This window comes from Hippocampus comes, unplaced genomic scaffold (assembly GCF_001891065.2).
Source record: "Hippocampus comes isolate QL1 unplaced genomic scaffold, H_comes_QL1_v1.1 scaffold562, whole genome shotgun sequence".
NCBI lineage: Eukaryota > Metazoa > Chordata > Actinopteri > Syngnathiformes > Syngnathidae > Hippocampus > Hippocampus comes.
In genome coordinates this window covers 364,195-378,648 of record NW_017805537.1, presented here as the reverse complement: position 1 = coordinate 378,648, position 14,454 = coordinate 364,195, and the positions used below count along the sequence as shown (strand labels likewise).

General features: G+C 43.7%; 1 protein-coding gene across 1 annotated transcript; it reads left to right on the top strand.

Annotated features, from left to right (window-relative positions):
- Positions 1 to 419: 419 nt before the first annotated feature.
- ndnf (neuron-derived neurotrophic factor) lies at positions 420 to 13,270 on the top strand. Its single transcript, XM_019878360.1, has 4 exons — positions 420 to 842; positions 6,618 to 6,827; positions 7,588 to 7,712; positions 9,862 to 13,270. The coding sequence occupies exons 2-4, from the start codon at positions 6,619 to 6,621 to the stop codon at positions 11,238 to 11,240; spliced, it is 1,713 nt and encodes a 570-aa protein (XP_019733919.1). The 5' UTR covers positions 420 to 842; position 6,618; the 3' UTR covers positions 11,241 to 13,270.
- The last annotated feature ends 1,184 nt before the right edge of the window (positions 13,271 to 14,454 follow it).

Sequence of the window (14,454 nt, the reverse complement as noted above, 5' to 3'; positions counted from 1 at the left end):
ACTTTTTAACGCCAAGCCAACCGATTTGGGTAAAGTAAGAAGTAGTAAGTACAGATATCTCTTTTAAAAGTACAAAGTCATCTGAAAAATAAATACTCACGTAAAGCACAGATACAGTGAAGCCCTGTCCCGAATAATGAAAATTCCAGAGTAACTAACGCACCCCTGAAAAGATTTGGAAATGCCTACAGATGCCATAAGATGGCGGCAATGCACTTTTTCCCCAATCGGACAAGGCTATGGCCTGATGAAAGGAAGTTCCTCCTCTTATTTCAACATAGTTGCCTGGCACTAATATGCTGCCACACAACCCCCCCCCCCCCCCACACACACACACACACAAAAAGAAGAAGAAATTGCGTCCACCCCCCCAATTCGTGAATTTTCCCATTTCATTCAGTGGGACTCATCTTCTTTTCATCACAGACAGAACAAAGTACTTCAATCCAGTATGGAAGTTTTCTCACTTGGCTCCCTCCCACCTTTAGGATACTCGTGCCACCACTTTCTCTCTTTCCACGAGTGGGCCGGCGCATCCAATCCACTGGAGGTCTCCGGAGCGGCGGGGGAGGGACGCCTGCTTGCGGGATACCCTCTCACTCACTCACTCGCTCCTCTCCCTCATTTTCGCTTCGCTCCCACGCAGGCACACACACGATACGAGAGAGCAGGAGAGAAACGCACTGAAAACGAGAGAGAGAGCGAGAGAGAGAGAGAGAGAGAGAGAGAGAGAGAGAGAGAGAGAGAGAGAGAGAGAGAGAGAGAGAAGGGGGACTACTGCCGTGAAACAGGAACTTTTTCTTCCGCGGAGCACAACATCCATCGGCTGGGTCTTTCAAAAGGTAACTTTGGTCCTCTTTGCATCTGTGCTGCGTTCAAGCGACTTCATCTCGTGGGACATTTTTAGACTTCTCCTTGTGCTCGTTCAAAAGGAGAGGAGAGGAAGTGGCTTCTTTTGGTTTTTAGCATTTGGCGTGGTTTGCATCTTCGGGATCATTAAAAAAAAAGTAAGAGTTCAAAAAAAAAAGTCAAGACGCAACTCACACGCCAACTTTGACGAGTGGAGTCTGCACGCAAGGTTTGGATCCGTCACTTTGGCAACGTTTCAAATGTGGAGTCTGAACGCAACTTTGGTGTTTTTATTCAATCGCGGAGGATGAACGCAACACGAGCGCTTTGAATCACAATTGTTGGTTTGATCTGCTCGCAGTGTGAATTGCGGCGTCTGAACGCAGCACGAAGCGCTTTGCATTCAAGAAACGACAACGTGTAATCGCGCACTCTGAACGCATCAAAAGTGTTCGAATTTATGAAATCACTTTTTCAGTTTGCACTCCATAGTTCGATTTACGCCGACATTGAACAAAAAGCTGGTGTTTTTAGATATTAGATATTAGATATCCGTTATTTGTCCCACACGTTTGGTTTAATTCAATTTGCAATATATTTCAAAACATTGAACGCAACAACAGTGTTTTATCTCATAAATAACAAATTTTAAATTGTTTAATGTGCTCGCAAAGCACTTTAATTGCGGACCGTGAAAGCAACACTAATTGTTTTCATTCAAGAAATGACAGAGTGGAATTGATGAGCATGAACGCACATCGCCAGCGGTGTTTTAATTTAGGCAATCATGACTTTGATTCCAATTCGCACATAAAAGTTGACTTGTTGACCCTGAACTCACCACTGGTGTTTTAATTCAAGAAATACGGTGTCTTTGTGGACCTTTGAACCCGAAATGCAACATTCGTGTTCTGATTGATGAAGCTGCTCCGTTTGAAACCTGCATTGCAAAGTTGAATTCTGGACCGTGATTGCAACGCTCATCGGGTTGTTGATTCATCAAATCACTGTGATTTTAGTTTATTCAGGTTAGACCCTCCGTCTTGTGGTTTTGAGGTTGCTGGTTCAAATCCGGGGTTCTGCCTTCCTATGTGGAGTTTGGATGCTCTCCGGGTACTCCGGTTTCCTCCCACATTCCAAAAACATGCACGGTCAGTTGATTGGGGATTGTAAATTGTCCTTTCGGTGTGACTGTGAGTGTGGATGTTTGTTTGTTTAAATGTGCCCTGTGATTGGCAGTTCTGGATGTACTCTGTTTCTTGTGCAAAGTTCGGGATCGCTCTAGCACACGCGCAACCTGTCAGGAGGAGAAGAATGGATGGATGGCGACTTATTTAAATCAAATAAAATGACATTTCATGCTTAAAGAAATACGCATTTTGCTCATACCTCCATGACAGCCAGCAGTTTTTGACTGATCTTTCAAGACCCACAGTGTATTGGGTCTGTGACAATATCAGTACTGAATCTATCGTAAGAAAGAATAAATATTTTCTATTCTTTAGTAATCCGTAGGAAGTCATGGATTGGTTTGCTCAAAAAGCGCCAAGATATTTATTTATTTATTTTTTTGTGGAAAGACAATGTGACTTTGAAGCTAATGTTTTCTGATTTGATGACACCTGAAATTTGGAAATAACTCAAACAAGACTGACAAAGCACTTTTGATGGTAAAATAATCTTTTTTTTAAAGATAGACAATCAAGAAACACTCTGTGAGTGATGCTGACTTCCCGCATGGCTTCAACAGTGGATTTTTTTTTACATGGCGTTTGCCTTTCACTGTATGAAAGGCCAGCGTGACACACACTTTCTATGCACGCGCTTCCTTGGCATACTCTGTTTTTACCATCGAGATACATGCGGCGTTGGAATGCCCGCTACCAAAACGTGTCATTTGACAATGACAAACTGAGATTCAGCCCCTAAGCTTTATCTTCTACTCAAAAACTGTGCTGATTGTAAATCCAAAGCGGCACTGCAGTAATTATTAAGTAGGGAGTGGGGATTTTCCTGCACCCTGATCACCACAAAGGGATTTGTCGTGCACAATTTAGAGAACGATCTAGGACCACTATATAAAATCCTTACAAACTCATTAGGGAGCGTACAATGACTAACCGATTGTCGTATGCTTTCATAGGAGGTTGTGAGGGTGAGGTGTTGGCTGGGGATGGGTTGGGGGGGTGGGGTTAAAGTGTGAATAAGTGAGTTTGGTAGTGGGGGTGAGGCCACAATGAATGATGACCAACAACAAAAAGAAAACGTGTTGAAATGGAAAGGTCCGCATGGCATAGCGTAACTAAAGCCACATTTGCATCTGAAAACTTGCCACTGAAAGAAATTCCGACAGTGTTGCTCCTGTTATTGTCGATCGGGGCTGCGCTAGAGGCTGAGCGCTGTTGCCTCAATCAGTCATTCTCAAAGTGGAGAATGTGAAGAATCACGGGATTAAATGTCACAACTATGCATCATGTTAGTGTTTTAATCCAGGACAGCACATTTGTTTAGAACAGTGCCGTCGTATTTAACTTTTAAGTACAATGCAGTCACATTCATTGTGTTTTTTGGACAGTTGGTTTTCAAACACCAATATAAATAACTTTTTTAAAAAAATTATGTGCAGTACATTTGAATATATAGTTATAAATGAATATGATGTGGTGTACTTTGAATCATGAGATGCTCCTTTCTGTAGTGTGATGGATAGACAGATAGATAAACAGATGTTGGACATAAGATGTGGTATGCTTTGGAAAATAACCTGTTGCTTAGATAGACAGGTAGATAGATTTTGTACGATACTGTATGCTTTGAATCACGGCATAAAGGAAAGATGGATGGATGGATGGATGGATGGATGGATGAATAATCCTTCTAACTCCCAAGACTCATTCATTGGGCGAAGCCAGTCACTGAGCAGAGTCAGGGATCATGACTGCCTTTTCCCACGAGGCTCCCCTCGACTTAGCCGTTTGGGGACAACTTTCTTTCCCATGGGCCATCTTCCCTGAGCCCGAGCCGCAAAGCTACCACATCACTCGAATGAAACCTCCCTCCCGCCTTTCCTCCCGTCTCTGCATTAATTTTTCAGAAAAAAAAAAAGATTTTAAAAAGCTGAACGGAAAAATATGTCCAAAATAGGTTACAAAAAAACCAAAACAAAAATGTGAAAAAAACTGGCAAAAATAGTTTTGGAATTTAAAAAAATCACAAGAATTTGTCAAACACACAATAATTACAAAATGTAAAAAAAAAAAAAAAAAAAGAGACAAGATGCTGAAAAAAATACATGCAAAACAAAAAAGCCCCCAAGTACAGTGGAAAAAGATTTTGTTGGATTTACTCAATTTTATTTAGTCAAGTGATTGCACAAATAAATTCATCTGGATTCAGCTACATTTTTTAAAAGTAAAAAATGTATCAGGATCCAAATGATTTGATTTTGTGCGACCACTTAGTGAAATAAAATTGAGTCAAATCAACACACCATTTTTTTTTCCCAGTGTATGTGACAGTCCACTTACCTTCCCACCATCCCAGCCTTTTTGTCAGCAGCTGACCCTACTGGTACGTAGCGACATTCCAGGATGTGGCACTAAGTGCAGAGCAAGGGAAGGAAAGTGGGCTGCCGCTATCCCGCTCATGATTCTCCGGAAAACTCGGGGAGCTCTGGATGATTGTTTGGGATGGCAGGGGGACAGCCATGACGCGAGGAAACGCAACCGCCAAGTTGTATGCTGTCCTGGATCTCGAAGCCTTCTTTACTCTTCATTTTCAAAACGGCTTGAGTAGCATCCAAGAGGAGCAGACCTGCTTTGGAAGGATCTCGTCTTCCTACAAACGGCACACTGGCACCCAAATCTGCCTTCAGGAAAGGAAAACACGTCAGGCTCGCGATCCAGCTCAGCGCAATGCAAACGTCTTTATTTGACTGGAAATCAAACTGTATTTTTATTCTGTTAATGAATTCCATGTGGCTGCGAGCAGGACGAGTTTCCATCCTGATGAGGAGCTGGAGGGAGAGTTGAAGTGACAGAGGGGGGTCAGAGCCACTTAGTTAACATGGCAAAATGAATAGAAATGTGACAAAAACCTACCCCCCTGCCCCCAAAAGGAAAAGAAAAATCCTCACATAAAATAAAAAAGACATAAAAGGAGGAAAAAATATGACTACATTTTGGCAAGAGTGACAAAAGCATGACACAAAGGCATAGAAATGTGATAAATCAAATAAAATTTTCACCTGCCACCGGAAAAAAAACTACAAAAATAAAATCCCAAAACATACCCCAAAAAGTTTTTTTTTTTTTTTTTTTAAATCAGAAAGATTTGGAAAAAAACAATTGGGAAAACTAAGATACTATTCGTGTCAGGGCAAAGAGTTGGGTCGTGGCAAAATGTTCTCTTCTTCCTTCGAGGGTGTAACAGAAAATAATTGAGAAACACTGGTTTAACCATAAAAAGGCCTATACTGTTCTGTATTTCAAAAGTAATATCAAAAAATATTTTTGTTGCAAATGACAACATCCACCTATATTTCTTTATATTTTGATTTAGGGATATTTTTTAGTTTGACATTAATTCGACAGGCAACATGATGAGATCGATGGCTAGCTGGCTTGCTAGCTGGCTTGCTAGCTGGCTTGCTAGCTGGCTTGCCAGCTAGGTAGCTAGCTAGGTAGCTAGCTAGGTAGCTAGCTAGGTAGGTAGCTAGCTAGGTAGAGCATATAGACAGATCTTGGTCATATGATGCGATATACTTGGGGTCAAAATTTGTTTCCATTGCTGGAGTCTGTAAATAGGTATTGGACACATGCTGCGGTATGCTTCGGATGAGGAGTTTTCCCTTTGAGTTAGCTAAAGAGTCGGTTTGCTCTCCACATTGAAGTGTGGTAGAAAAAGTGATGTTTTGTTCAAGAAGTTGTGCATGTGCGGTCAGCAAAGGAGAGGCCGCTCGGACGGTGTTTATGTTGGTTGGCGTTTTGGTTGGTTGCACGGGTCATTTAAAGGACACGCCGTGAATGGCGTTGAAGTATCTGGCTAATCTGCCGCCATTACGCTGATTAAATCGCCAGGGATTTGGCGTTCCCATCAGCAGCAATCAATGGCTCCAAAATCAATAGGACATGCGAGATCCTCTCAGCAGCACATCCATCTGTGCGCCCACAAAAATGTCAATTAATGTTAAACGACACGGATTTGGGGCATTTTAAAAAATGTATTATTAAGCGGTTTATGAACCTGCTGTGGTTCCCCTGCTTCACGCATCCGTGTTTTTAAATTTAATCCCTCCGTCCGCTTGGTTGCTTGTCATCCTTTCACTTTTTATCTGTCACGCAATTGCTAATCTGTCACTCGCGTTTAGCGTTAAGTAAGGTCTTGTATCCGCAAAGCAAAAAAATATACATCTCGCTCCAAAAATGAAGAACCTATACAAAATTAGTTTCCTCAATTTATTTTGCTCTATAAACATGTTGGAATAAAATAATAATAAAAAAAATATATATATATAAATATATATTTATATATCCACAAAATTATAAATTTTCAAAATAACAAAAATGTTTGTGTTTTTCATTGGTCCATTTGTTTTCATTTACCAGATGTGTCAAAAAACGAACATTAAAAGGACAGATTTTTTTTTTAAATAATGCTTGCTGTTATTGTCATTGCATTGCCAAGAGTAAAACTAAAATTGATGATGCTAACATGGAATGAGTGAATAAACATGATGAAAATGGACAAATATCTTGTTTGTGTCCCAGGATGAGGCAGTGTCAAGGCTGGAGAAGCGAGCTGCTGCTGCTGCTGCTGGTTCTACTGGGAGTTCTGGGAGCTACGGCGCAGAAGCTGCCCACGCGAGATGAGGGACTTTTCCAGATGCAGATCCGAGACAAATCCATCTTCCACGACTCGTCTGTCATTCCCGACGGAGCTGAGATCAGTGGCTATCTTTTCAGGGACACGCCCAAAAGGTTAAAAAAAAAAAAAAAAAAAAAATCACCAAAACAACTCTTGGTAAAATTGTTTTAAATAATGTCATTAAAAAGTAACAACGAAAAGGAAATTTCGGGAAAGTGCATGAAGTGACACAGATTTGGCTGAACAAGTAAGTGATGTAGTGCCTCGAACCACAAACAAGGATGATTCCAACATTGGGAAGTGACCATATGTCCGAATCGACTGGGAAATGGACTAATAAGGAGAAATGCAGAGAAACCGCAAGAAGTGAGGCACACTGCACAGATTCAATACAACGTGTGGCTACAAAGAACGTAAACGTTGACACACACAACTGTCTGTTTAAAAAAGCGGATAATGAAGGTGTAATTATAACTCCATTTTCAAGAAGAGTAAAGAAGAGTTCCTGGGAAAAAAAGAGGGCTATGAATGAGAAATTGCAAGAAACGAGGCAGACTAGGCAGTAAAATTAAGTTGCGTTGCTTCCTAGGACAGAAACAAGGATGCGCACAACATCATGGAGTGACCAGACAATTAATTGGCGTCGCTCCTTGGAACGTAAACAAGGATGCGCACACCATTGTGGGGCGACCACAAAATGTAAAATCAACTTTAACGCCGTGTGGGTTTACAACAAGATAAATAATTCATCTGAGAGATACGCTGACATGCCTGCCCTGGCGCTGTGGTTTCGGTTCGCAACAGATGGCCTCGGCGCTCGGCTATCCAGGTTTGAGCAAAATCTGATGCGGGGACTTGTGATGGTTGCCCCAGGTACTACTTTGTGGTGGAGGAAGACAACACGCCGCTGTCGGTGACGGTGACACCGTGCGACGCGCCACTGGAGTGGACGCTGATGCTGCAGGAGCTGCCCGAGGAGGCCAGCGGCGAGGCGTCAGGTAATGGCGTGGGAGGACCACGAGCGGGGCTTAATGACCAGTCTGACGTGGAAAAGTGCGCTCGTCGGCTAGGTTTTCATTAAGTCGCTCCGTCTGACCGCTTGTGGGTCGGCGTGCCTTTAATTTGAGACTCGCTGCGTGTGAATCAAAGACATTACGTCCCTTTACTTAGGCCGCCTTGATCGTTTTAAGTTGGGTCCCACTGTGCTTGTCTGTGTCTCGTCTTCCCTCCTCTTGTGTTTCCCTTTGTGAAACTCATTGAGTGTCCTGAAAAATCCTCCCGTTCTGTTCAGTTCAATGCTGTGCGATCACAAAAACTTTGCCAGTGATATCAATATATCGCCATACGTTGCCGGCGATACTGATGATATCGCAATGCCTTTTGGTGTCACAAACCTTTGCCACTCATATCAACAGTATCATTAATTATTGCCAATGATACACACAGCATTATGGTACTTTTCCTCCTCATCACAAAATTGTAAAATGTACTTTTCCATCTTTAGACAAGAGAGAGATAGTAGACCAATACTTCACATACGATACAAACGGTATCATGATACTTTGCCATTGATAACCATAGTATCACAATTTATCGCCAACGATTCAAATAGTAGCCTGATACTTTTCACGATTGCCAAAGTTACAGATAGCCTTACAATACCGCGCCAATGATACAAATAGTTTCACAGTACTTTGCCACATCACAAAACTATGTCGGGGCCGCACAGCGTACGCGTGGTTAGCACATCTGCCTCTCGTGACGATAGGCAGTACAGAAAATGAATAAATGGATGGATGGAAACTTTGTCTATGATATCAATATTTTCACGACTAACAACATTATAGATACTATAACCATACTTTGGAAACCAGATGGATGGTATGTTATGATACTTAGCCAGTGATACCGATAGCATGACGTTTTATTGCGAGCGATGCATATCGTATCGTGATACTTTTCCATATGAGGATCTGAATGGCAATGTACAGTACGTGAACACCTGGACGAATGTCACATCTAACCTCAGCCTGATGATTTATTGCTGGCGTTCACCGTCGCTGACTTGTTCCTGGCATCAAAAGGAACGGCGTTGCTTCCTCAAGTGGATCAAGCATTTCAAATTTGGACTGGGGAGTTTGTTCTCATGGCTGCGCTGGGAGCAGATCACTGGAGCGTTAATTTTTAGTACACCGCCGAGAACACTCTCTGGTTGACAAACATAATATTATGGTTTCTCTAGCAAGAGCTTGAACTGTTTCCGAAGCCACAAGGCGCTCCTTTGTAGCCAAGGCCAAGTCAACGAACGACACGGGCTGTGATCTTTTTGGGATGTTTGCAATAAAAACATGGCAGGCGTGTTTTTGGATAATTGGAACGCATGAGGCTTTCTCGTCATCGGGAAGGGGAAAAAAAAAATCCTCACACAAGAGACAGCGATATTATCACCCTACTTTATCAATGATACCGATAGTATTACAATTCTTAGTGGCGTGATACTTTGCCAACAAACCTGCTGGTATCGGGATACTTTGCCGAGGATACCAGTATTTTTGCAAATATCTTTGTCAATGAAATCGATAGCATTATTGTAGTTTGTCCAAAGTCACTGATAGTATGACAGTACTGTACTTATCACAAGGCTGATCCAATGATACCGATCGTTTGCACGATAGTTTGATAATGTTTCTGTAATGGCTCATTACTTTGCTAACGATATCAATAAAATCATGTTACTTTCCCAATAAGACTGATCACGTCACAGTTCTTTGTCGAAGTTAGCGATAGTCTCTAGGTACTCTTCGTTGACAGCAATCTGTTCAAAATAATTTGCAGATGATACTTGCCAACAACGCTGATAGCAGTGAAAAATGTTGCCAACAATACCGCTGATAAACGATACTTTTGCAATGACAGCGATATTACCATAACTCTTTGCCAACACGACCGATTGTATTGCGAGGTTTGACCAACAATATTTTGGCAAAGACAACAACAGTTGATGGTATGTATACAGTATGATGATAAATTGCCAACAATACCGATAGTGTCACTCAACTTTGCCCCAAAAAACGAATCGTGTGACGATACTTTGCCAATGATCCCACCCGCCATGATTAAATACTCTTGCGGCGGTGTTGTTCTCAGGGGAGCCCGAGCCATTGGACCAGCAGAAGCAGCAGGTGACGGTGGACGAAGGCACGGAGCTGTTCACCTACAAGGGCAACGACGTGGAGTCCTACGTGGCCGCCAGTACGCCATCCGGCCTCTACCAGCTGCAGCTGCTGTCCACCGAAAAGGACAGCAACTTCAAGGTGTACGCCTCCACCACACCAGAGTCTGACCAGCCCTACCCGGAGCTGCCGTACGACCCTCGCGTGGACGTCACCTCGCTGGGTCGAACCACCGTCACCCTGGCCTGGAAGCCCACGCCCACGGGCTTCCTGATGGGCCAGCCGGTGCAGTACTGCGTGGTCATCAACAAGGAGCACAACTTCAAGAGTATGTGCGCCGCCGAAGCCAAGATCGGCGCCGACGACGCCTTCATGCTGGCTCCCAAGCCGGGCAGGGACTTCAGTCCGTTCGACTTCGCCCACTTTGGCTTCGTTCCGCCCGGCAAAGGCCCGATGAGCAACAAGATCTCGCGGGCGTACCCGACCAAGCCCAAAATGTCGGACATTCACAAGTTGTGCATCGGAAACAAGAACATCTTCACCGTCTCCGAGCTGAAGCCCGATACGCAGTACTACTTTGACGTGTTCGCCGTCAACTCGGCCACCAACACCAGCACGGCCTACGTGGGCACCTTCGCCCGCACCAAGGAAGAAGCCCGGCAGAAGACGGTGGAGCTCAAGGACGGCAAAGTGTCGGACGTTTTCATCAAGAGAAAAGGCAGCAAGTTCCTCCGCTTTGCTCCCGTGTCGTCGCACCAGCGGGTGACCTTTTTCGTGCACACCTGCTTGGACGCCGTACAGGTGCAGGTGAGGCGCGACGGCAAGCTGCTGCTCTCGCAAAACGCCGAGGGCGTGCGACAGTTCCAACTGCGCGGCAAGCCCAAAGCCAAGTACCTGATCCGCCTGCGCGGAAGCCGCAAGGGCGCCTCCACCCTGAAGGTGCTGGCCACCACCCGAGCGGGCAGCAAGCAGCCTTTCCCCTCCCTGCCCGAGGACACCCGCATCAAAGCCTTCGACAAGCTGCGCACCTGCTCCTCCGTCACCGTGGCCTGGCTGGGAACGCAAGAACGGAACAAATACTGCGTCTACCGCAAGGAAGTGGCCGACGACTACGGCGAGGAGCAGAGGCGGCGCGAGCAGAACCGCTGCGCCGGGCCCGAGACGCGGCGTAAGTCGGAGAAGGTCCTGTGCAAGTACTTCTACAGCCCCAACCTGCAGAAGGCGGTCACCACCGAGACGGTGGCGGGGCTGGAGCCCGGAAAGACTTACCTGCTGGACGTCTACGTGGTGGCGCACAGCGGCCACTCGGTCAAGTACCAGAGCAAACTGGTGAAAACGAGGAAGTACTGCTAAAAGTGACTACGCACAGAGGAAGAAATCTATTATAAATATATCTATGGAATAAGTTTATTTAACTCTTTTGAAAGATACACAGACTGACTACTCACCTGTGGCGCAAGACAGAACTGTCGCTGGAGACATCATCCGCCTGTATATTTATGTTTACATTCGACCTCGTGAGCGGGCTTGGCTTTCATCGTCGCTGCATGACTCTTGACTATCGGAAATCAAAAAAAACAAAAAAAGTGACTGATTGTTGTTTTTCTTTTTCATGGAACACACACTCACGCACATACAAAAGTAAAGTTCTGAAGGCGGGGCTTCAAATCTGGGCATTTCTATCTGGAGTTCTCCCAGTGCTTGCATGGGTTAGAATGTGTACTTTTTTTTTGACTGGGTTCCGTGCCAAATCACCCTAAAAAGTCAGATTTTGATTCATATGAAACTTGTACTTGTTGATCGTTACGGCACAACACAACATCTCAAATTTTAGGTCAATCACATGTTTGCTAAAATGAATAAAGGTTTCAGATGTGTGTTTTTTTTGTTTAGCAGTCATAGGGAATCTGAGAGAGATATTTCATGCAAAACTGTCGAAATGGAAAAAAAGAAATTGTCAAGGTCATGCGGCTCACAAGCTCAATTTCAAGGTCAAATTACAGGTCAAAAGGTCAAGTGACTAAAATATGCGCCAATCTTCTCAATGATTTCAGAGTTGGGATCCTTGTGGAATTCCCTTTCCAACAATATCTGTTTTGTGAAAATTGACCACGTAGTTCCGGAGGTATGACAAAGGGAAGGTGGCCACGCCCCCTTTTTGCCAAACTAATTCAAAATTTGCGGGCCGTAGCTCCCAAACCTCTGCTCCGATTGTCCCAAGTTTTGAGATTTAGTGTTGTGCCATCACTACCAACAAGTACATTAAGTTTCGTTCAAACCAAAATCTGTTTGGTTGAAGCCACCGGCTGATTTGACATGGAGCGACTCTACTGCAGTTGAAACAGTACTTCTTCTTTTGCCAGAGTCTTTTTTTTTTTTTTTTTACACAACTTTCTGTACTTTGACTTCCATAGTGTGACTACTTTTGTCACCGCTGCATGCCACAATCAGTCCGGAACACCATCACGATGCATCAAACGATCCACCCGCCGTATTATATCAAAGCCAAATGTGTGTGAAGTGTTCTTGTACAGCGTTGCCTCACTATCTCGCAGATTTCTTTTTAAGCAATCATTTTTGTTGTCTAATGACTTATTGTGATGGATGCCCTTGCATGTGGGAAAGGACAGCCACAGTCGGCGATGCACTTTTTTCAGCCATCTAAGAAATGGCGGCAGAACAGTCAAACACATAAACGCTGCTGCTGTCGGCCACAGCTCACGCAGAGACGCTCAGTTGGAGACTCGGCAACGTTACAACATGTACAGTATTTTCTGTACATTTTATGCTGGCAATTTTGTTGTTGTTGTTGTTGTGTTCAAATTTGTACGATGTGTTTCAAAAGTGTGTTTTAATAAGTTCAAATGTGTTCAAAGCATGTGTGACGGGTCAAACTATAACAAATATCTTTTATACCGTCTCTCTATAATGGCGATTTTCACCTGTTGTGAACGTGTCCCGTTTGTTATTTAGTGCTAGATTAAAAAAAACAAAAAAATCAAATGAGAACATAATCAGTCACTTTTTTTCATTTTTGCCGGATTTTTCGCTGGCCAAGTGAAAATAGAAGGAATGATAAACGGATCCAAGATGCTATCTTGTACAGACCTTTCGCTCCACCAAGTTGTACCGAGACTTTTAAATTATTTTCTATTTTTTCTCTCTGTGTTTTTTTTTTTCTCTTGATGACGTGTTCCCATGACATTCCCTTGTGTAATCGCTCTCTTGTAACTGTGCCCCGTGCTTGGCAAATGTTGCGCTATTATCACTGTATCAATGTGCAAGTGTGTGTGTGTGTGTGTGCGTGAGTGAGTGCGTGTCACGTGTACAGAGTTGTCCTGCCAAATATTCCTGTACATAAACACTAAATATAGAAGACGTAATCCCTGTGTCACCCCGGGGTGTCGTGTTCTTTTCGCCCGAGCGCAATCGAGATGAAAGTGCCTCATGTTTATGTTTAACGTGATCGTCCTTTAGAGACATTTGCAAGGATCACAAGGATCATGTCAGACAAGTAAACCTTCACAAGCTGAAAGACACGCCTTGTGAAAATGTCCCAAGAATTGAGACGGAACTCAGTCACTCACTCAATATCGGCACCTGAAAAGTTTAAAAAAAAGAATTAATCGGCCTCCGAGACTAATTTCACCAATCAAATGGAAATTTGGTGGACATCATAACAAGACATGCACGAAACTCTCAAAAGTCAGCCGTTTGGGTATGAATCAGCAATTACTCATTCTGTAACATCACCAGCAATTAAAAAAAAAAAAAAAATTCGCCAAGACCAGTTTCATCAGTCAACATGAAATTGCATGGACGTTTCCGTTTCAACAAGACACACCAAAATGTTTCAAGGAGACATTCTGGCAGTTTAACAGAGTCAACCATTTTGGTGTGAAGCAGCCGTTACTCACTCGGGAACGCCACCCCTGAGAAAGTTAGAAGGAAAAAAAAACGCCCCTTGTACCAGTCTCACTCATCAACACAAAATTGGGTGGACATGTCGACCATAACAAAACACAAAAACACAAAAAGTTCTCAAACAGCCATGGACAAATATGAACAGGAGGTCGGCCATTTTTGATCGAATCAACCATTTCTCAATCAGTAAGGTCACTTTCAAGCCTGGATCCTTTTTCATGCGTCCTCCAAACCGGATTTTATGTTGATAGGTGAAACTGGTGTTGGGGATTTTTTTTTTTCTCCCAAAATTTTGGAGAATCCACAAAATGCCATCAACCTTTAACGCCGTGTGCCACTCCTGTCGGATGGTGTAAAGGCAGACCATCTTGCTTTTGCCACCCGCAAGTACGTGTGACATCATGGCGAGAAGTTCAGGTGAACGCTGTCATGTGTACTTAGCGTCAAATGAGCGCTCCCCACTTGGAGGAAAAGCAGGGAGGCTCCTGTCCCCTGAATTCCATTAACCTCCCGTTGCCCCGCAATAATGCGGAGGAGCTTTCAGGGAGCCGCCGGTGTTATTGACCGCACAGGAAAGTTGTGCTTTTTCAAGAACCTTTTTTTTTTTCTACAAATTCGACAAAAATGAACTTGTCTTTGGAAC

Bases quoted from the DNA above. Each gene is read 5' to 3' on its own strand.
- ndnf (XM_019878360.1), top strand. From the start codon at position 6,619: ATGAGGCAGTGTCAAGGCTGGAGAAGCGAGCTGCTGCTGCTGCTGCTG. The intron at 6,828-7,587 runs GTTAAAAAAAAA...TGGTTGCCCCAG, and splicing joins TTCAGGGACACGCCCAAAAG to GTACTACTTTGTGGTGGAGG. The intron at 7,713-9,861 runs GTAATGGCGTGG...TGTTGTTCTCAG, and splicing joins GGCCAGCGGCGAGGCGTCAG to GGGAGCCCGAGCCATTGGAC.